The 21,419-nt window shown below is 46.3% G+C and overlaps 1 protein-coding gene across 1 annotated transcript in view; it reads right to left on the bottom strand.

Moving 5' to 3' along the window:
* KIAA1549L (KIAA1549 like) overlaps positions 1–21,419 on the bottom strand; it is a 235,837-nt gene that overhangs the window by 27,809 nt on the left and 186,609 nt on the right. The window contains 2 exon segments of the mRNA XM_032488437.1: positions 9,079–9,208; positions 15,848–16,065. Coding sequence (XP_032344328.1) covers positions 9,079–9,208; positions 15,848–16,065 — 348 coding nt within the window.

Below are 21,419 nucleotides of genomic sequence, written 5' to 3'. Positions count from 1 at the left end.
TTAAAAGAAGCCTAGAGAATTTCTGCTCAAAAGTTTTGTTAGTAAAAGATATTTCCAAAGGTCTAAAATGAACTAGATGGTATTATCAAGCATGGAATTGAAGGGGGGGGATGAAGGACTCTTGAAGTCATTTATTATAGAATTTCTTGAGTTATGAGCCCCAAAGTGGACAGATGTCTTACAAGGCCACACTCTCCAGGAAACACAAATGTATGCAACATCACTTTGTCTCACTCAGGCACTTCATTTCTAAAGCACAAAAATTTGAAGGCTCTCTACAAAATTTGCCCCAGGGTCCTGATTTTCAACTCAGTGTCAGTCACAGCTCTATCTAGCAAGGACAGATTCTGAGATACCTAAAGTGCTAAAATGGAAAAGAAACAAAAAAAGAGTACCCCTCTCTCCCCCATGGAGTCTGTTGGCCATAGTTACAGCAGCTAGTGTTCACTGTGCATCTTCTATGTGCTTTACCTGCATTAACTCATTTACTCTCACAACAACCCTATAAGGCCCATTTTCCAGATGGAGAAACTAAGGCTCAGAGAGGTGAAGTGATTGGTCTAGCATCACACTGCCAGTGTGTAGTTGAGCTGGAACATCAACCCGGCCTAGCTCCAGAGGCCAGGGGCATACCCTTTACGCAGCACTGCCTGCGAACGCTGACAACGATATACGAGCCAGAGTCAATTAATGACAAATACTTTTAAAAAAGAATCAGCCTGAAAGTAAACACATAAGGATGGCTTTCTCTCATGGCAGCTATGTTGCTTTTTTGCTCTTGAGGTGAGGCATCAGCTGCTTTTTCTTATCTTCTTAGCTGAGCTGGCCCTGCAGGTAGCAAGCAGACTGTGAGGACCAGTCTCTCCCCACTGCTCTCCCTGCCGCCAACTCAGATCTGCTCGTCCTCCATCCACCTCTTGAAAAATCCCTCTTTGTCACTCCATCTGCCTGCAAAACACCACCTCTTTGTCACTCCATCTGCCTGCAAAACACAACCTCGAACTGTAGCCAGGACTCCCCAGGTCTCCCCACTCTCACCACGGGGAGACGTGGTCCTGGGATTACCACCATACTGACCTTCCCCTTTATAGACGGCCGATCAAGGATGTGTCTGTCGGTCCCACAGCTGAGACGGGAGGGACAAGTGACGTGGAAGATTGTGCTAGTTTTGTTCCTGAAAAAGCCCAGCCACGGTACTGTGATGGCCTCAGCATCCATCCACTCCTCTCCCTGGGTCTCAGGCAGGGGGTCTGGGGGGACTAAGCCTGTCCCCACTCTGCTGGTGAGGTCCGACTGTCAAGTCAATCAGTGTAAACCCCTCCTCCCCCCACCCCACTGCTACAGTGACTGATACAGGGGTGGGGAGGGCACCTGATCGGTGACTCAGTGAGAGTAAAACCCATAAACTGCTTCAGGGCTGGGAAAAGAGATATTCTCTCTTGCGTTGGTCAAAGGACTATGCAGCCTTGAGGCCCTGGGGCCTGAGGCTGCTGCAGCCATTTCCTACCAGAGAGAAGCAACCCGTGGATGAACCCAGTGCACGAAGGGAGACAGCGCTGTGTATGTAACCCAGGGAAACGGAGCTGGCGCATCCACCAGACCAGGACTGGACTGACTTTACCCAATACGTGCCCTTAATGATTACAGTCAGTTTGAGGTGGTTGGGTTTTCTGTTACTTTAGCCAAAGCATCCTAACTGATAACCACCATTTAGACTGAACTTCAAACAGTAACACACGTTTGTCTACTGTGTTGTTAAGCTAGTCTAATCAATTGTTTATATGGCTCAGAGCTAAATCTGCCCCATATTTTCAAGTCTCAGCTCAGGAGTCACTTCTGGTTGACACTTGTTTGTTCGTTTGCTCAACAAATAGAGACATCGCATCTAACATGCACCGGTTCCTACTCTGAGTGCTGAGGCTTCCAGGATGAATAAAACATAGTTCCTGTCCTTGAGGAGCTGAGATGGGGAAATAATACAAGTAAACCCACAGGGGGAGGACAGGGAGTAAGGCTCTGATTGGGGTGAGACCCAGGTGCCACTGGCACACCAAGGATGGCATCTAAGTCAGACCACAGATGTGTGAGAAAGGACTCTCAGGGAGATAATGTGTAACCGAGTTCTGAGAGCATCGCCTGAATAGGCAATTGTCTACTGGGAACAGGTTTGCCCCCAAGGTACCCTTGGCAATATCTGGAGCCCTTTTTGGCTGTCACAGCTGGAAGGTGCTACTGGCAGCCAGGGATGAGGGCTGGGGGGGGGGGGGCAGGGATGCTGCTGTCCTGCAATGCACAGGCGGCCTTCCAGACAGAGAATTATCCAGCCCCAAATATCAGCAGCACCGAGGTTGAGAAACCTTGGTCTGCCCGAATCCAGGGGGAAGGAATGCTCTGGGCAGAGGGATGTGCACATGCAGAGGAGTAGAGATGTGAAACCACAGGACAAGTCTGGGAACGGCGTGTAGGGCCGGAGCCAAGGGGTGGATTAGGAGCGGCCAGCATCAGCTAGAAGGGCGTGCCCGGGCAGCCACAGCAGTGAGTCCTGAGCCGGAAGCTTAAAGTTTGAGTCTAATCCCCAAGCAGTGAGGAGCTACTGAAGCATTTTAAACAAGGGAAGATGTTTTAAAAGGATTCCTCTGGCAGCCGTGGGAGAGACAGCAACAGACCTTCAGGAAGACTCCCTGCTCCCATCCAAGGTCACTGCCACAACACGCTGCATCTGTCTCTACCTGTCTCCTCCTCTAGTCTGCAAAAGCACCTTGGGGTAAGCACTAATTAATCCACCTTTCTCTTCTCCAGAGAGCCTCACACAGCTAGTACAGTGGAATCACATGTGGGGCTTAGAGGCTAATGCCAGCAGAGAAGACAAAAATCATGTAGAGAAAAACCTTTGAAAATTCCTTATGTCATCCACGTAGTACACCATGCATGGCCTGTGTGTACAATCTTAAAGAGTAACATGTAAAAAGAAATAGATCATAGTGATGCATAACATGACAGAATATAGGCAAAAGCCAATTTTGGGGGCAAGAGTTAAATTTTTTCCCATCGTCTTTCAGGGTCTATATTGTTGAATTTGCGTATGTTCAAAGCACATATGATGCAGCGGTTCCACTGCGCTTGATAAATGTCTACTAGAGGAAATGAAGGGGTGTTGTCTTCTGTCCCCTGGCCTCCGGCTCCTGCAGGGGTTTGGGGGCCACACGTGGGCCTGGGAGCACTGAGGTTGGAAGGAACTCGTGTGGAGTGGATGGTGCTGGGCCACTCAGGACTCTAGGACTCCTTCCCGGGCTGCTGGGCACACTGCCAGCTGCCAGCCCTCAGCTGTCATCGGGAATGGCCCTCCCCTCCCCGGGCATTGGTGGGAATCGGCAGTGCCAGTTCTCTCGCTGGAAGTTGTCCTCGGCTCCCCAGAGCTGCTTCTACCCAGGGACATCCAGGGACTGGTCAGTATTAAAGGACAAGAGTTCAGATGTTTCTCGAAAACTCAAGACAACTCTTCAGGGCCACGTGAGCTACAGAGCTCCCCGTGGGCTCAGCCGATGTCTTGTAGTTCCTGTAGCATAGCCCGACTTTTAACTCTGTCCAGCCCTGCTTCCTTCCCTTCCCCTCCAGGTGTCCTCCGAGAGCACGCTGGGGGCCCCCGGCCTGGTGAGAGGCTGCGCTAGTCAAGAGGCTGAGAGGTCTTGGGATCCAGGAGAGGCAAGTACCAAGAGTAGGAGCCGGCAGCATCCAGAGCACAGGGAATCAGAGCGAACGGGCAGGCAGATGACACCTGAGTGCTCACTAAGGAAGGGAAGCTGTTGGTCTCCTGCCTGGTGGGAAGCCGCCTGCAAAGGAGGGAAGCCTTGCAGGGGAGGCCTGGCTCCATGTGGGGTCACTAGGCCATCCTGAAACCTGGCCTCCCTGCCTCTAAGCCTGCAAACAAGAATTCACCTCCTGCTCCCCGCTTGTCAAGAAGCCTCCAACTTTGTAGGGTTAACAAGTACCTTTCTGGGCAGCCACCAGCCCAGGGAGGCCTCGATGACACCAAAAGGCTCCCTGCACCACCAAACACCTCCACCTCTGCCTCAGTCTCAACCAGGGAGACTGATTTCTCAGGATCAGATAGTTCCCTGGGATTAAAGGCCCCTGTTAAAACACAATGTGCTACAAATTAACTTGGGACAACATATCAAACCAGGGTTACTAACAGCTTAAACTCGCTGGCAGAGGTAGGGAAAGGAAAGGCAGAGATGGGAGATGTATGTAAGAGAGTTCTAGGTGGGATGCCAAGGGGGTGCTGGCGGTGGGGGTGGGGTCAACACAGAGCACCTAATTCAAGGGCAACAAGCAGGTAAAGGACCCAATCCCCAAATCCAACCACCTGTTTCCCAGTGGAACCAAAAGTTGCTTGTACCCTTAACTGGGCACATCACGCAGTGCCAGGGCATCCCTATGCTTTGCTTTGGTCTCTGACTATCATGCCAAAGCCGTAAGATGCTGGGGGAGGGGGCGGGATGGGTGAGCAGGAGAGACTCCTCATTAATAACAGGATTTTCAAGTCTGTTGAGAAGGCCCCAGACTTGCTACAAGCTATCCCAGGCAGTCACAGGCTTTCCAGATCATATTTCATTTCCCTGCAAATGGAAGCGATCAAAAAACTGTTCTGATTCCTTGGCCTCCTGCCAGTAACCACTGTTCACCTAAACAGAGAGAACTGGCTGCATGGTCAGCCCAGAGAGGCCAGCAAGACAAACACCCCATCATACCCAACACAAGGCACCCGAGCCAGCAGCTGCACTGGGGACTGAGCTCTGAGTGGTGCCTCCGTCTTCCCCTTGGCTACACTTTCCTCCACTAGTTCCCACAACTGTTTCTCAAATACTGCTCTGCCAGGGAATTCTCCCCTCACCTCGTTTTTCACCTGGTGCCGCGGTGCAGATGGTGGACCGGCCTCGGCAGCCTCTTTGCTGCATGCATTCCTGTAGCACCAAGGCTGACTGGCTAACAGTGCACTTGGGGCCCTCTGTGAGCGGTGTTGTGGCCGAGAATTAAGTTCTGTCAATTAAATGCACTAGTGTGCGGTCTGGATCGAAGAAATGAGGCTCCTCGGAGGTTCCATGGCAGCCCGCTGCCCCACCTTGGGGCACAGACAGCAGCCCCTGGTCAGGGCCAGCCCTGTGGCTCCGGTCTCAGTCTTCCCTGGAACACTCCTCCAGCCTTCTGATAATTTGGGGAACACCTAATTCCTTATAGTCCTTTTTCGTCTGTTGAAAATGGCTCGATGTTTTCTGTTTTCTGCTGCTGCACCCTGCCTGCTGTAGGACCCCTATTGGTAGATTTACATAGACTCTTCAGTTGTAAAACCATCTGGTTTTCGCTAACATTTCAAGTCATTTCCCCAAAGATTGTGCTGGTGCTTGTGATGGTTACAGCAGAACCTTCGACATCACCTCTTCTGAGATGCATCAACGGATCAACCATCCTTCTTAACATTTTCAAACTCACTGCCTACATTTTAGGGTCTAAGCCGACAGTCCACCACGAATGCTGTCTGAGTACCTCCAGGGGGTGGACTCTCAGACAAGGTGCTGGGGAGAAGCTAAGGGAAATAGCCTTTAAAGCTCTCTACTTCTGAGAAGTCAGCATTCATTTTCAACATTATGATTCAAAGAATCTTTTCAGAGTCTCCCTCACAGCCGAGGCACATAGCTGACCCTACTCCTGTCGTAGGCTTTTGAACTCCAAATGCAAATCAAGGTTGAGGAGGTGCATTTTTATTTCCGGGGAATGATCTGATTATTACCTGCAGTTTGGAAGCAAAGGCTGATTCATCATCTACATACAAGGGTTAACAATTTGGCTGATAGGAAGAATCAGTTCGGGTCTTAATTCTGCCTGAGAATTCACATTTGGAGCACTTTCTTTTCCTTTCCTCACTGCTTCATTCTTTTCTGTATCTTTCACATAGAAAATAACATTTGAAAAAATTATCTGAAATAGTCATTTTTGTTTTGAAATATTAAGCTCTCATCTTTTCTACCCACTTCGTGCACTGGGAGGAGTGAATTTCAAAGTTAGTTTAATGATATAGGCTGGCCTTTTTAGGATTGATCAGTTTTGGACACTTCTCTAAAATCATGCCTTCTTCTAAAACAGGTGACTCCTCCTAGAAAATTGCTACCCAAGTGAGCCCTAGTTACGGCCAGGAGTGTGGTGCGTCCTTTAGGGTGGCCGAGTGGTTGAGAATTGCTGTTGCAAAACACAGTGATTCCCAAACCCCTTGGAATTAAGAGTCTCTCTTCCGCAGGCTCTTATACCCCCTGCTCCGTGGAAAAATTCTGAAACAATCCAAGCAGCCGTCAGTCCTGGGGCTGTGACTTGCCCGTGGAGAGTATGTTTGTTGGCTTGTTTGTTGACTTATTCATTTATTTTTATATGTGGGCGTTTCCTCTGGGGCTCTAAAGCCAGCAACCTTTGAAAAATTCACACGTAAATCAATCTCCCGGTGCTCTTGTTTCTACCATGTCCAGAAGCCAGTCCTGTTTGGTGTTCCCTAATCTGGCAGAAAAGACTAGAAAATGTTGTCCAGGCTTCAAGATCCCTAAACCCAGTAGGAAGAATGACATGCTTCCAGCTGAATGACCTGTTCACGGCTGAGCTAATGGATTCTTTTGCCAGGAGTGCCTCGGCAGTATTGGAAAATCAAGATTCAGAAAGTGAATGCGTACACTGTTTAAAACTATACTCTTCTTTTTCTGCTTTATCTGCTGGTTCACTTTTTGCTTGTGTGAGTTATCCATGCAAGCATTCTTGTGAGACCTGACATCTTGGAAAGATCAGAAATACAGGACATACATTATGTCATGAGAAGACAGGTATATAGGGTGGTGGGTGCATGGTGGTTAAGGGGCTGGGCTCTAGACTCGGGTAAACAAATTATGTAACTGCTCAGAGCCTTGCTTTCCTCATCTATACAACAGGCATAATGAGAGTAGCTACCTGACTGGTGACTGTGCATATTCAGTCAGATAGCACACATGCACAGACTGGACTAGGGACTGGTCTAGAGTGCACAGTCGGTAAATGACAGCTAGTACTTTTCACAGGATTAAAAGGCACAGGAGGAGATAGAGGAAGCAAGATCATTCTTAGCATCAACACTCTAAATTCTTAAAACTGCTCCCTAGACGGTCACTTTCTCTTAAGGAAATTTATATTTGCTTACATTTTGGGATCACATGCACTTTCCAAAGAAACATATATTTAGAAAATCTATTCGGATGAAGTGGGTTTCCCCTAACGTAATTGTAATTGAAATATTTATACATGTTTGTGACGGAGTGAGCAACCTACTTTAAAAAATCATCTCTCTTCTTCTACTGCCCTAATACAGCTTTCCAAAATTATTAAGTGAGTACTTCCAGTCACGGCACAGTGGTAAAAAGGAAAGAAAGAAAGAAAGAAGAAAAAAAAAACCCAAACTGTAACATTCTCTTTTCAAGACTATTAGCGGGGAGGGTATATAGCTCAGTGGTAGAGCACGGGCTTAGCATGTGTGAGGTCCTGGGTTCAATCCCCAGTATCTCCACTAAAATAAACAAATAAACCTAATTACCCCCTCAGATAACCAACCAACCAACAACAACAAAAACAAAACAAAAGACCAACAGGGAAACCTCTGGCCTATTTCCTCAAACTGTGAAAATGTCTGTCTAGAACCACATGAGAAATCCATTAATACAAATCTTAAAATAAATTAAGAATCCTCTTAAACCTCAGCAGAATATTCCCAAGCAGAAGAAAAAGTTCCCCAAACTACAAGCACCCAGGAAAAATATTCACTGTGGGCAGGGAAAGATTAATTGGAAACTTCAAGTGCCCTATTTCTAACCGCAAGCTGATGATCGAATTGATGACCACGTTTGGTATAAGACATATTTGTATGAGGAGAAAACTTAACGTTGAATAATTTAATCTGGAGGAGGAAAAAAAAAAAAGACTTGCCCAAAGCATCTGGAATTTTACAAAACTAAAGTATCAAACTGTTTTCTATGAAAAATGAAAAAGAAATAAAAGATAAGTGTATCACCACCAACACAAACCTTTAAAAGTAAGGGAGGTAATTAGAAATTCAAATTAAGTATAATACTCTGTTTTCAGTTGAACCATTTAAAAATGCCACTGTAAGCTTTTGTGACAATGACCAATCCCTAGAGGGAAAATAGCTTCTGGCCTTTAAATCAGCACCATATATTTAAGAAATCAAGTGTCACTTCCCAATTACAACCTCATAAATTGTAACAAAATTCTATCTGGACATATTTGAATCATAACTCTTGTTATAGAAAATTTTTTACTTGTAATTAGACAACTATTTTAGGAGAAAGGGAAAGAAACGTTTTCATAAAACCTAAGAGTATATTTAAGACTATTTGAAATCCTGGGGCCGAGTGAAGCACTATTGAACATCTCAGCATAGTATTGTCCACGTGAGCTCATGAGAGCAACATGAGACAGGATGTAAAACTTGACAGGAATCATCATCTGGGGAAGCTTGGTGGGATTAGAAGCATTTTTGCAGCTTGGAGCATCACTGCACAGAAGCATGTGCTTCATCACGTGAAATCACCAAATCACTCTGTTGGAAATCTCATTGTTTCCACAGCATATTGAGGAGTTATGAAATCAGGAACAAGTCCAACCTCTCAACAGTCCTACGGATTAAAAGAAGTCTATATTCAAAAGACTTCTAACCCGCGGTCATGGTTCCTACTGAGTTTCTAAGGACAAAGGGGAAAAAAAAATTAAGGACATTTAGAATTGCTGTTGAGTTTAAGGTTAATAATGTACTATTCATGAAATGGTTGAATTTAGACATGGAGATCTTTTGAGCAATAATCTGTTACTCTGACACATTCGAAGTAGTCTTACTTTGCAAAATAGCTAATAAGGAATAATAAAATAGAAAACATTTTAGTGCATTTTTAAATTCCACAAACACACAGCAAACTGAAACATTATGGGATGCTTTTATCCCCTTTGCTGTCAGGGAAAAGCAAAGCTTGTATTCACCTCAGCCCACCAGAGACTCACATCATATCCACTGTTTCGGATTCCACGCCGGGGTCGCTCCCGAGTCACCAGAAGGTCCATCTCCGTTTCCCCTGGACTCGGGCTGTTCAGAGATTGCCGGCTTCGGTAGACGGAGTTCTTCATCTGTTGCCTGAAGAAAATTCAACAACTGTTATGATGCAGCAAATGCCTTGACAGATGGAATTCTCCACTGATCCAAACTACAGGCAACCAATGACGGGTTTGGATTTGCCTCGCAAATCTCAGAATTGATGGTATTTGTTCCCTGGCCATCGGGGCTGCAGAAAGAGTGGAATAAAGGTTTTTGTTTTTTTTTTTTCTAGATGCTGTAACAACTTGGCTGAATTGGAAATGCTCTTTCGTATGGAGACTCGGTAACTATAATGAATTGCAATACTGCAACCTCATCTAAAATTCTGCTGATGGCGATGACAGGGACTCTCCCTTGACCCTCTAGAACAGCTAATGCTGAAAGAACAAACCTGCTTTCGTTGACTTTGTTGACTTAGCAGCCTCCTGTTCCTTTTAATCTTTCTGATTTCACATGCAGGGTTCCATGAGGTGTTAATAAACCCTATGGCTAATGAACTTCTTAAACACAACTGTTGATAGATTTTCGTTTCTACCTTCACCACGGTGGGGTCCCTTCTGGGCTGAAGAGCCATAAACCAAGAGGCAGTTTGGGGCCCATCCAGTCAATCCGTCCATCCTCCAATGAGTGGCTACTGTGTATCAGGCACTGAGGAAGAGGCTAGGAACCACGGTGAGTAAGACAGACATGGCCCTGCTCTCCTGAGCTTACATTCTAATGAGGGAGGCACTCGATTCACACGATTGTTTCCAAGAGTGATCAGGGCTATGAGGAAAACTGAGGAGCTGTGACAGATGGTGACTAGGATGGGGGATGACTTTAGACAGGATGGTCAGGGAAGGCCTCTCTGGAGAGGTGACATTTCAGCAGACACCTAAATAGAGCCAGCCACATGCCAATCTGGGCACAGCACATTTCAGGCCCAGGGAGCAAGTAGCATGTTCAGAGGCTCTACTCGGCTCCCCCTAGGAAATGCATGAATTTGTCAGCACTGTCTTGTTTCCACTGACATTAGAAGAATATTTTGAGGAGGGAAGGCTGTGAGGTTGTGAGGGCTGTGGCTCTGCTTTTCTTTTTGCACAAGAGGCAGCTCTTAGGAGCAGTGACTTTCACATGATCCCACAGGGTGACAAAGGTAGGATAAAATCACTGGCTACTTCCTTCTCAGCCAACAAGAAGTTTCTCTCGGTAAATTACTTGCATTTCAGAGCATCTGCCTTCAGGGAACTCCCCAAGCACCACTATTTTGTGTCTCGATTCTAAGATTCTACCCATTCATGGGTTGAAGGTGAAGAGGTTGCATTATTTATTCCTGGTGACTGTGGGGAAGCCTGGAAGGTACGGATACCTTCTCATGACCCCACGCTCAGTTAACCATCCCATGACAGTCGCACACTATTAGTCTAGAGTGGACATTACAACTCCCAAGGCAAAACACTAACCTTGCAATTAGCCTAGGGAAGAAAACCAAAACTATTAGACCCACTCCCTCACTACACCTGTTTAAAGAGCATTTGTGGTCTTTGCTTGCCTGGCTCCTGGGACAAAATTCTTTTGGTAAGAGGACGATGATATTCTTTGGGGCTAGTTTTCCTCTAGAGACAGGCATGTGCCTCAGGCTGGACAATCATAGCATCACAATCCCATGGCCATAACAATTGGTCAAAGGGGAGGTACATGAGTTGGTTCAATGAGACTAAGTCTCAAGGCTTTTGCTACAACAACCAGGAAAGAGGCATTGTCTTGGCATTAAGGCTTCTAAGAAGACAGGAGACAAGCCTGGAGTGGCTGGCAGCCAGTTTGCCACTATGAGGTAAAAGCCTGCCTGAAAGGAGCCAGCAAAGAGTGAAGAGACAGCAAGATAAACATGGAAGCCCTTGTAGAACCCCTGGGATCTAGCCATGTCTGAAGCTTTGATCTGTTCAGTGGTAAATTCCCTTTTTATTTCACCCATTTGTGCTGATTTTCCATCATTTGCAACCAAAAGAATCCTGACTAATGCAGGAGTTTACCACCTAATGTTATAATCCGTGCCCTATGGTTATCTGCAATTAAAGGCTTCCTTTAGGAAAGGAGCACAATTCTGTGAAACAGAATCTGAGTGATTCACACTTTGAGGCAGACCCCAAAGAATTCTTACCCTTGACCTAAATACAAATCATTTTTTGAAAAAGCAGATTTCACAACTGTCTTGAGATTGCCAATTAGCCCATTTAGAAAAGATTTACTAATAAGGGTGGTGGGGGAGTAAATACCAGGATTAGCAACTGACATTTAAGTAGGTTATTTTGGAAGTATTAGAAATACAACAGTGAGGCTGTGTAAGCCCTTTCAAGAACCATGAACGTGGGTGAGACCTTAGACACTGGTATACTCTCCAGTCTCCTTTCCATCAAACACAATGTTCTATTATATACAGTTTAAAGGCTGCTCTTTAACATGGATCCCAAATGGACCAGACCACTAATGTGTGCCTAGAAACAAATTGAGAATTCAGGTAGAGAAGTTACTTAGTTTATCTAATTATTGAGTTCCACTAGGTGTATTCATTTCCTGTTGGTATGTTGCTATATTCTTTAAAAGTTAACAAATTTGGAAACTTGCAAACTTGAAATGTAAGTTTTTCAACCTCTGAAAATATTGCTGGGAGGATAATGATACATTTTATTTGAGTTTTTTTTTTAGGATCTTGGAATTAACCCCTACAGTTTAAGAAAGTAGTTCCCAAACTGTGTTCTGTGGAACCCTGGGGTTCCATAAAGACAGACTGGAGCCACTGAGAAGGAGGAGGAGGAGACACTGCTTCTATCAGAGCAACTCTGTCTTTGTAGGTTATTGCCTTAGGTTGGGTTCCCCCAGAAGCTGGCTCTGTGATGATTTAAGTAGAAGTGGTCTATTTGGGAGAGGGTTCCAGGAAGCACAAGTTGGAAATTGGGAAAATGAGAGAGGGAAGCGAAGGAGGCCAATAAAGGATGTGATTCAGAGCAGATCAGTGTGTCAGGCACTTGGAGCTCAAACTTACTGCAGAAGTGTGGGAGACAGTTGTTTTAAAATGTAGGTTTCATTATTATTCACGTATGGTAAAAATCTACAGATCAGGAGATGACTGCCATTGAAAAGACAGCTCTTATACTCACAAATCTCAAGAGGAAGTGGCACGCCTCACCACGGAGGGCCACATGGGAAGCACCAGGGTCAGTCACGAGGCAGAGGGAGTGAGGAAAAAACGTGGGCAGGAGACTTTATTGTGGTTTTCGCGGGAAAGAACTGGCAAGGCAGGGTAAGCAGGCTTAGGAGCAGTTTGCTTGAATGATTTTGGCAGACTCTGGGGGCATGGGAGCTGTCCCTGTTTGTCTGGTACTGTAACAGGGAAGAACAAAGCTGACTCTATATTGGATGTTTCTTTTCCTTTAACCTTTGTATTCTATTGCTTTCACTGTAAGTTTAGAATGTTGCCTACAGCCTGAAACATACAGGATGTAGGCTAGCCCATTCTCAAGGCTCTGACCTTTAAAGGTGTAACACTTTTCCATTCATACAGAGACAGAAAGTTGCAAAACAGAAATAGCATTTGTCTTATTGGAAGTTTACAGGAACATCATGACCTGACCTACATGGGCAGCTGCAAGAACAAAGGGATTTGGCAGGAAGAAGTTTGCAACAACCAGCCACACCCCTTCCTCTTTTAGTACAAAAGAAGCCTGAATTCTCGAGTAAGATGGGTCTTTGGGACACTAGTCCACCATTTTCTCAGTCTGCTGGCTTTCCAAATAAAGTCACTATTCCTTGCCCCAACAACTTGTCTCTCAGTTTATTGGCCTGTCATGCAGTGAGGCAGTACGAGCTTGCATTTGGCAACAGTACCTGGCCAGGGTGATTTGGGCAGGAGGGGTTGGGGCCCAGAGTGCAAGAGCCCTGTATACAGTAGGCAGTTGGGTTCTGGCTTGTTTGGTTTGTGTATGACAGGGGGACTTGCAGGGGAGCCTTTACTATCTCTAGGAATTGGCTAGACAGCCCTGGGATGGGCAGTTTCACCAAGGGCAAGGCCCCAGATGTCAAATCATCAAATACAGAAACCAGAAAACGTGGTTATTACAACAGTGTGGAGTTCTCCTGCCAGGGGTATTTATCCATCAGTGCCCATCCATCACTGACTACTTCTGCTCAGAGAACATTTAACTACCTGGCACTTCTAGCGGGGAAGCTCATGTTGGATGCTCACAGTAAGAAGGATGCTGCTGGCCTATAGAGCCCCCCATCCCTCCACTAAGGGGACCTGTGGGTTTGTTTGTTTGGTTTTTGGGTTGGGGGGAGTGGTTAAATGAGCCTTTATTAGAAGACTGTAGCAGTGTATTCAAAGAAGATGGCCCTACAAAATAAGGATTTTTTTTTTTTTTTTTTTTTTTTTGGTGGGAAGAAGTGATTAGGTTTCACTTATTTATTTTTTAGAGGGAGTACTAGGGATTGAACCCAGGACCTCATGGATGCAGGACCTCGTACATGTTAGGCATGAGCTATACCCTCCCCCCACCCCCGAAGGATTTTAAATTAAATCCCTAACTGCGTGGATAGGAAAACCAGGCTGGGGCTGAATTGGGGAGTGGTGTACCCCATCTTCACCCATGTGTGCAGACACATGACACACTCACACCTGCACAGGGCTTGTGCCTTGCAGTGGCTGGGTCACTGAGAGCAGAAGCTCTAGAGAGTTGAACTGTGAACAGCAATTAACAGGTAACTCTGCCCTGTGAGGACTGGTAACACACAGCAGGCAGCAGTAGACAAGGCCTGGAGGCAACTGCACGGAGTGACAAGAATAGCGCCTCCGAGCTTCCTGAGTCTCTGTCACTCTCTGTTAATCTTTCCCTCCCCGTCCCCATCTCTTGCTGACCCCATCTCCCTTCCTACCCTCACCTCACCTGACTTGTGTTATCCCTTCTTTTCCTCTTAACTGGTCCCAAAAAAATTATTTTTGGTGCTTTAAGGTCATCAGAGCATTTCTTCAGCAGACATTTACTCAGAGCTGACTACACTCACAGCATCAGCAGGCCATCAAAGGGCCTTGAGAATCTGGCCTGACCTTAGTAGGCAGTGGGGAGGCCCCCCCCGCCGGAAGAAAAAAAAGTTTTGTTCATTCTCCTTATTAAACACCTTAACTGAAATTTTCATTCATTTCTCAAATAATTTCCAAGCCAAGTTCCTCTTACTTGTATATGATTTTTGATTCATTTTCCAAGAATCAGCAGGAAACCCAGGAAAAACAGCTCCGCACTCCAGTCTACAAAAGACCCCTGGAGTAAAAAGTCTCAAAGCGCGAAGCAAAAGCTAAAGCCCCCAGCTCCCCCCCGCATAGTTTCTTCTCTTTTTTTCTATAGTTATCAACACAGGACACGTGCATTGTGATCATGGTCACTGTGTGATTTTAGATCAAAAGCCTGTCATCCCCTCCAAGCCTAGACAGAGGCCTGGTACATGAAGCCTTGTTGAGCATTCATTCCTTTCTTTTCATTATTGAAAATAAATTATGCTCATTCCATTCACAAAATTTAGCCCCACCTCCCAGCTTGATTTTGTGGCTTCCATCCAAGCCTGTCACACAGTCATTTTGGCTTTTAATAAATACTCACCCAGGCCAGGAACTGTCCCGTCTGCACCCCCGCCCCCGCCCCAGTCTGTGGAGGGTACATCTGCCAGAGCTACGAGATGGGTCAAAGCCAACGAGCTGCTGCCAAGGAGAACATGTATTTGAGAGAGATGGTCTCAACCCATGAGAATGCGTCTGAGGAAGTGCTTATGTGGGGAAGGGGGGCAAAGAAGAGAGGTGGGCCTGTTTAGCTGTGCTAACCTCTACCCCTTTTCCCAGTAGGTGAGGCACTCTCTGCTGAGTTAGCAACAAAGTTTGGAAGGAAGCCAATTCCAACCCACAGGCCTAGCCCTCCCTTGCTAGGCCAGGCCCCCTTTTTAGACTCTTTCAAACACCCTTTGCACTTGTGAGCCATAAACTTTTGGGGTGGTCCTAGCCTTTCTCTCCCATCAGATCTTAAGTTCCACAAGAGCAGTGACTGGGCTGTCCTGCCCACCATCAAGTATTAAATAAACTGAATGAATGAACACGTGATGGTATTCATGATGGTATTCAGCACTGCGTATGGTGCCTAATACAAGTAGGTGACAATAAATGTCAAACGAATGAGCAAGTCTATGAATTAAAGAGAGGAACCCAGCATGGAGGTCTGAGTAGCTATGCAGTAAGGACTCACTGAAGCTGAATAAAAAGGTGAGGCACGGAGTTTGCTTTTCTTACACAAGAGCCACTAAAATAATTGACAAATACAATGTCTCTTGATCTGGAAGTTGCTTAACCAGCTGGATGATAATCATATCCTTACTCAGCTCTGAAACAGCTACTGGTTTGAAAATATCATTAAGCTAAAGGACAAATATGGTTGTTTCCACAAGTTGGTTTTTTTTTTTTTAATGGCTTCAATTTTATTCTTTTCCAGGCTTATGGCACTCCTACTCGTACAGGTCAGCGCGGCCGGGACCAGCACCCCGCAGAGATGATAGTCCTAAGGTAACAAGCAGATCCAGAGACCTGGACCGTATCGCCCAAGGTACCCCCTGCCATCAACCCACCAACAGTACAGCGACCTTGAGAGACTCCCTTAGAGACCGTACCTGCTTTTAGCTTCGGTGAATGGGGCACAGAGTTCTGGGTCTGGATCCAAAACGTGCTCGATTTCCTTTGGGGCTTTCTCGTACATCTTTTTCCTTTCCGTCTGAGCCTTGCTCGTCTCCACCGCGGGGAAGTCGTAGTACCCCTTCCTCTTGGCCTTGAGGCGCAGCTTGTTCCGATAGTGCTCAATGTCCGACTTCTGCTTCAGGGCTTTGTTCACCTGGGGAGACAGACAGTCTCAGGCCCACACCTGACCAGCTCTCTGATGGAGAGCTTTCATCAGAGGGTCACAACTCCAGGAAAAGCCATCCTGGGCTTCTCCTCTGGCCCTCTGAGCCAGCCAGACGCACCTGTGTCCCGTTCCAAGACCAGCGCCTTAGAGTGGGACACAAACAGCGTGGGGCCTGGCGCCTGCCTGAGTCACCTGAGACCTCCCGCCAGGCCCCCTCGCCCATCTACTCGAGTCCACGCAGGCCTCGCTTTTAGCTTTGTGGTGTGGGCCTTAATTTCATGCCTAAACCCGTTTGGTTCCCCTGGGTGGGAGACTCTGACTTGGCAGCCCAGCTAGACTTGGTGCCCTGACTTTAGCTCCAGCCCCGAGGAGCCCAGTGGCCTCCCCTGGCCATTTGGCTGGTGTCCAGCTGGATAAGACAGCCAGTTCCTGGCGGGGTTGAGTTGGAATGAAGGGGGTGGGAAGGGGGAGCAGACAACCTACTCCCAAGGTCTCCCCACTCTCCCACCCTTTTTTCAAGAGCTTATTTTTGTCAACCTATAGCTTTCTTGAAAGGTAGGTAATTTTGAAGGCTTGCACGGCCACCACTGCCAAGCAGTTCCTGCTCACCTGTCAAAGATACAGGCAGATGACTGTGCGAAATAAACAACAAGTGATAAGGATGTTACACCCACAAGCAGAGCTGAATGATGAAATCTGCCTGACACTTACTGAGTGACACGATGAACCACAAGTGCTGTCTATAATCAGACTTGACTATATCTGTATAATCACATATCGTGTAGAGAGCATTTTTATAGCTGTAATCTTAAGGGACAAGCATGGAAATTCTAGTAAGTCTGGGGATGACTTCCACGTGATAGGTGAGGAAACTGAGGCCCCAAAAGGTAAGTTAGTAAAGCTCGGAGCTGGCGAGTAAGAGTGAGAGCTCCCCTTACAGGGTCCGTGATGCGCAGTCACTGAGTGTGAAGTCTTCTTAACCTTCACGACAACCCGCAGGGCAGGTTATTTCACTCTCCATTTTACAGATGAGATTAAGGAACTTTCTCAAGTCCCACAGACAATCAGAGGTAGGGCCAGGGTTTGACCCTGGATGAAGTTCAGAGTCTGCACAGTTAGCCGCTAAGTACACTGCCCTTCAGAATGAGAGGACAAAGGAGTAAAGAGGGTCCCGAGTCTCAGCCCCTGGACTGGCCAGGGGAGTGGCTGGGGACTGGGGTTGGCCTGGCCTTGCCAGAGCTGGGTCTTTCCAAGTGGAAGATGCCCAAGACAATGGTTACCTGGCAGTGCATCACAGCGGGATGCAGAGCTGGCTCCCCTGAGACTCCCAGGACACAGAGGAGCTTCCACGCTTCTCCAGCCAATGCCAAAGGCAGAGGGGTGGTGGGGGCAGTACAGTTGTCTTAACCCCTTTGCGTCCCTCCTGGACTCGAAAGTCCCCAGGGTATGGAGGCCCCACAGCCTGGAATGCTGGGCTTCTGGCCGATTGGGCCCATGAATCCCTGACTCACTGTACGTGCTGCTGACAATACTTGATTAAGCTCTTCTTCTGAAGTCTCTTCTATGTCAGTAATTAACTTAAAATCTGCCAGAACATCAAGACTTCAAAAATTAAGGCCGGGCAGTGTTCCCTTCTGCTGAGGGAGCCGCTACCCTCTGCTCCCCCAGGTTCCCCACACTGTCATGGGCAAGCATGGGCACAACGTCCCCTCTTGAGCCAAACTTACTTGTCTAACACAGGGGAAGAATCTCCTAAAGTCAATCTCTCTCTCACTCATTCATGAAACGTTTACCAGAGATTATTGGGTTAACAAGCAAAACACACGTGGGAAGATAATTCTCTGGCTTTCAGTCATTCACATCTTAATGATGGAGCAGCACAAAGCTGTGGTTAGGGGTGTAGGTTCTGGAGCCAGAACCAACTTCCTGAGTTTAAATCCCAGCTCTGTCTTTCCCTAGCTGTGTGACCCTGGGCACATTACTTAATGTCTCTGTGCCTCAGAGTCTTTCGGTCTCCCTGTTAGGGCTGCTCTCAGGATGGCCTGAGTTCACCTGCACAGCATGCTTGCAACATGGCCGGGCACTGAGAATGGCTTTAAAATGTTATTATTGTTAATGCGGGTTGTGCAGGGTTCCTTTATATCTAAGACTAAGGGAGAGGCAGCTTGACAGAGACAAGGGGAAGGGGCACGAGCAACTCTGGGAGCACAGGGCACTAAGGTGAGCCGGCTTGGGTGGAGTGGGGCAGGTGGGGGTGGGAGAGCTTTGGGCTGAGCAAAGCCCAAAATCATGGGGGAGGTTGTAGGGGCAGGAGCAGGGCGTGCAAAGGAAGGCAGACAGGCAACAGGCTGCCCGGAAGTCTTAGAACTTCTCTTTTCCTTCCTCTCGTGAGAGTCACCTGGCTGCATTCTTTCTGGTTCTTGTTTCAGGAGGGAGAGAGGAAGGGGCAAGAAGCAGGTGATAACAGTGCAAATCAAAACCTGGGGGCTGGGAGGATTAGATACCATGCATTAGCTGTGTCTACTGTGGTGAGAGTGTGGTGTTTTATAAAAGCCCATCTGAGGATGCACACAGCTATCAGGAAGGCACGAGCCTGAGTAACTATATCCCATCCTCTAAGATAAGCTCCCAAATGCCAGGGACGTGCTTCTATGTGCAAGTAGAGATTCCAGTCTTGACAATCCACACTGCTAGGTCATTCTTGCAACGAATTCACCCAAGTATGAGGCCCCAGGTTCACTAACATGAGGCCGCATCTTTAGATGCCTTATTTTCACTGCATTTGAAGAAACATAAATTGGGGGACATATTTTTTTTCTAACTTTTGCAAAGATCTCCCCAGCCTGGATCCTGATGATGTCTCTAGGCTAGTAGTATCTCCCAAGTCTTTGTTTCCTCATGTGCTTTGCCACTGAGAAAACTAGTAAAGAGAAGAAGCTAGCATGGCATCCCATTTCTGGAATCTCTCCCAAGACAACATTCTAAGAGAAGTTTAGAGTCAGAGATGAAAGTCAGCATCACTAGTAATCAGACGTATCAGTATCCAGGACTTCCCGATACAATGGGCACATCACTCCTGTGGTTACGCCCAAAATGTATAACCTCAGTCCCATCATAAGAAAACATCAGACAAATCTAAGTTGAGGGACATTCTCCATAGTAACCGGCCAGCATTTTTAAAAGAGTAATGGTCATGCAAGACAAAACGGTCACAAAGAATGACTGAGGAATTCTCCCAAACTGGAGGGGACTCAGGAGACAACTAAATGCCACGTGGGGTCTTGTATTACATTACAGAAAAAGGACAATAGTAAGAAAACTGGTGAAATTCAAATGAGGTCTGCACATTAGTCAATGGCATTGTACTAATGTTAAGCTTCTGGGTTTGATCATTATTCTATGGTTACATAAGATGTTAACATTAGGGGTAGCCAAGTAAAGAGATAGCTGGGCAAAGGAATTGTCTGTGCTATCATGGTAACTCTTTTGTAAATCTAAAATTATTCCCAACATAAAAAGTTTTTAAAAGTCATGCATGAGATGATTCACTGTAGCGTTACTTATAATAACCAAAACCAAACCAAAACTAAAGACAAAAAAATGCCTGGAAGGTTTGAACAACGAGAGATTAGTTTCCCAATCAATGGTACACCTAACTCAACCAAGTCATTCACAGCGATCATCAGAAAGACAACAGCAATACAGCAGATGCTTAAGATACAAGATACAAAGTTGTCTGTATGTGATGAGATGCTAAAATATACACTGAGTTTGCTCAAAAGCTGGAAGAGAAGGTGGAAAAAAATGAAAACAGAGGATATGTTCGGGTAGTGAAATTACAGTGATTACAGTGATTTTTCTCTCTTATTTTGGGAACTTTGTATGCTGTTATTATGTTGTTTTCTTTAAAATAATCTTTAAAAGAATTACCTGTAATTCATAAAAGGAAAATTTATGGCTTTGGAGCTATGCCTTTTTTCACTTAAACAAGCTGCCCATAAGAGAAGAAGAAGGAAAATTATAAGACAATCTTTCTCAAATGCCACAAGGCAGCAAATTACAGAGAACAGTTCAGGGCTCTTTTCCAATCCAAGCATCATCAAGGTCTATTCCTTTAACTACCAAAATGTAACATGTATCCGTTTCTGGACAGGAAAAATGCTCCTCTGTTCTCCTGTGACAGGCTGATGGGTCTGGCAGAAAAAGGGAGTGGTAAGTTAGATTTAGCCCAGAGCTGGAATCTGTCCCCATGACATTCACATTACTAAGTTGGGATGAAAGGATCCAGGCATGGCAGCCATCGCCTGGGGCCACACTGGACAGAGGGCCTTAATCCAGTGTAGTTCCGAGCGCCTTAGTGATAACCTCAGAGGCCTCTAATCACTGGGCTTGTGTGTCTAGGTGTGGCAGAACTGTGCCCAGGGAAAGATTCAGTGGCTGTGATTGGCTTTCAGAAGATACATAGTTTCCCAAATTATAGGACCAAAGGGTATAACGTACATGACCAATGAATCCTTGCTCACTGGCTGACTAACGATGATGATGTACGTGTTGTATGCTAGGTCTTTACATATATTACATATATTAACTCAGTTGATCCTCTCAGCAGTCCCACTGGGCAGATGGAGACACTGAGGCACAGAGAAACTAACCTGCTTAAGGCCACACAGATAGTATGTAGAAGAGCTGGGATTCAGATCCTTGCAGCATGGCTGGAGAATCCAGTACTTGTTCAAGCTCAACACTCTTTTTCACTGATGGGCCACAATGAGTCAAAGAGAGGGGGGAGCACTAGACAGGGAGCCAGAGGGCTTGAACACCATGTGTGACAATAACCTACGGTGTGACTTTGAGCAAGCCACTCGAACCCTCTGGCTTCAGTTTCTTTGTCTGAAAAAATGAGGAGGTTGGAATAGGAATGCTCTCTAAGTCCACAACCAGTTAAGTTCTTTTCAAAAATCGATGAACCTCAACCCATCACACCTCTAGGTAGCTCAGTCGTTCTGCACAGAAAATCAGAGGAGCTTGCTAAATCCGGTCTGTAACTGGCTCTTACACGTGGCCTGGATGAGGGATGTGGACACACCGCTGAAGTGCGTTTAAATACCCCGCTATATGGGGCCATGGCATGTTTCTAGAGGTGCAGGTGGGAAGGAGACCTTAAAACTTACGGAAATTTCCCACCTGTTGCCGGTAACCATAGCAGGGTATAAACAAATGAAATGAATAACCAACCTGGCAGCTTAACCACACAGAAAAACATAAGAACATATGTGCACATGTGCATACACATGTAATGTAAATATTCACATGCAGGTTCCATATGCATGTTCTTAAAGGAT

Source organism: Camelus ferus, chromosome 10 (assembly GCF_009834535.1).
Source record: "Camelus ferus isolate YT-003-E chromosome 10, BCGSAC_Cfer_1.0, whole genome shotgun sequence".
Lineage (NCBI taxonomy): Eukaryota > Metazoa > Chordata > Mammalia > Artiodactyla > Camelidae > Camelus > Camelus ferus.
This window is presented reverse-complemented; position numbering and strand designations above follow the sequence as displayed.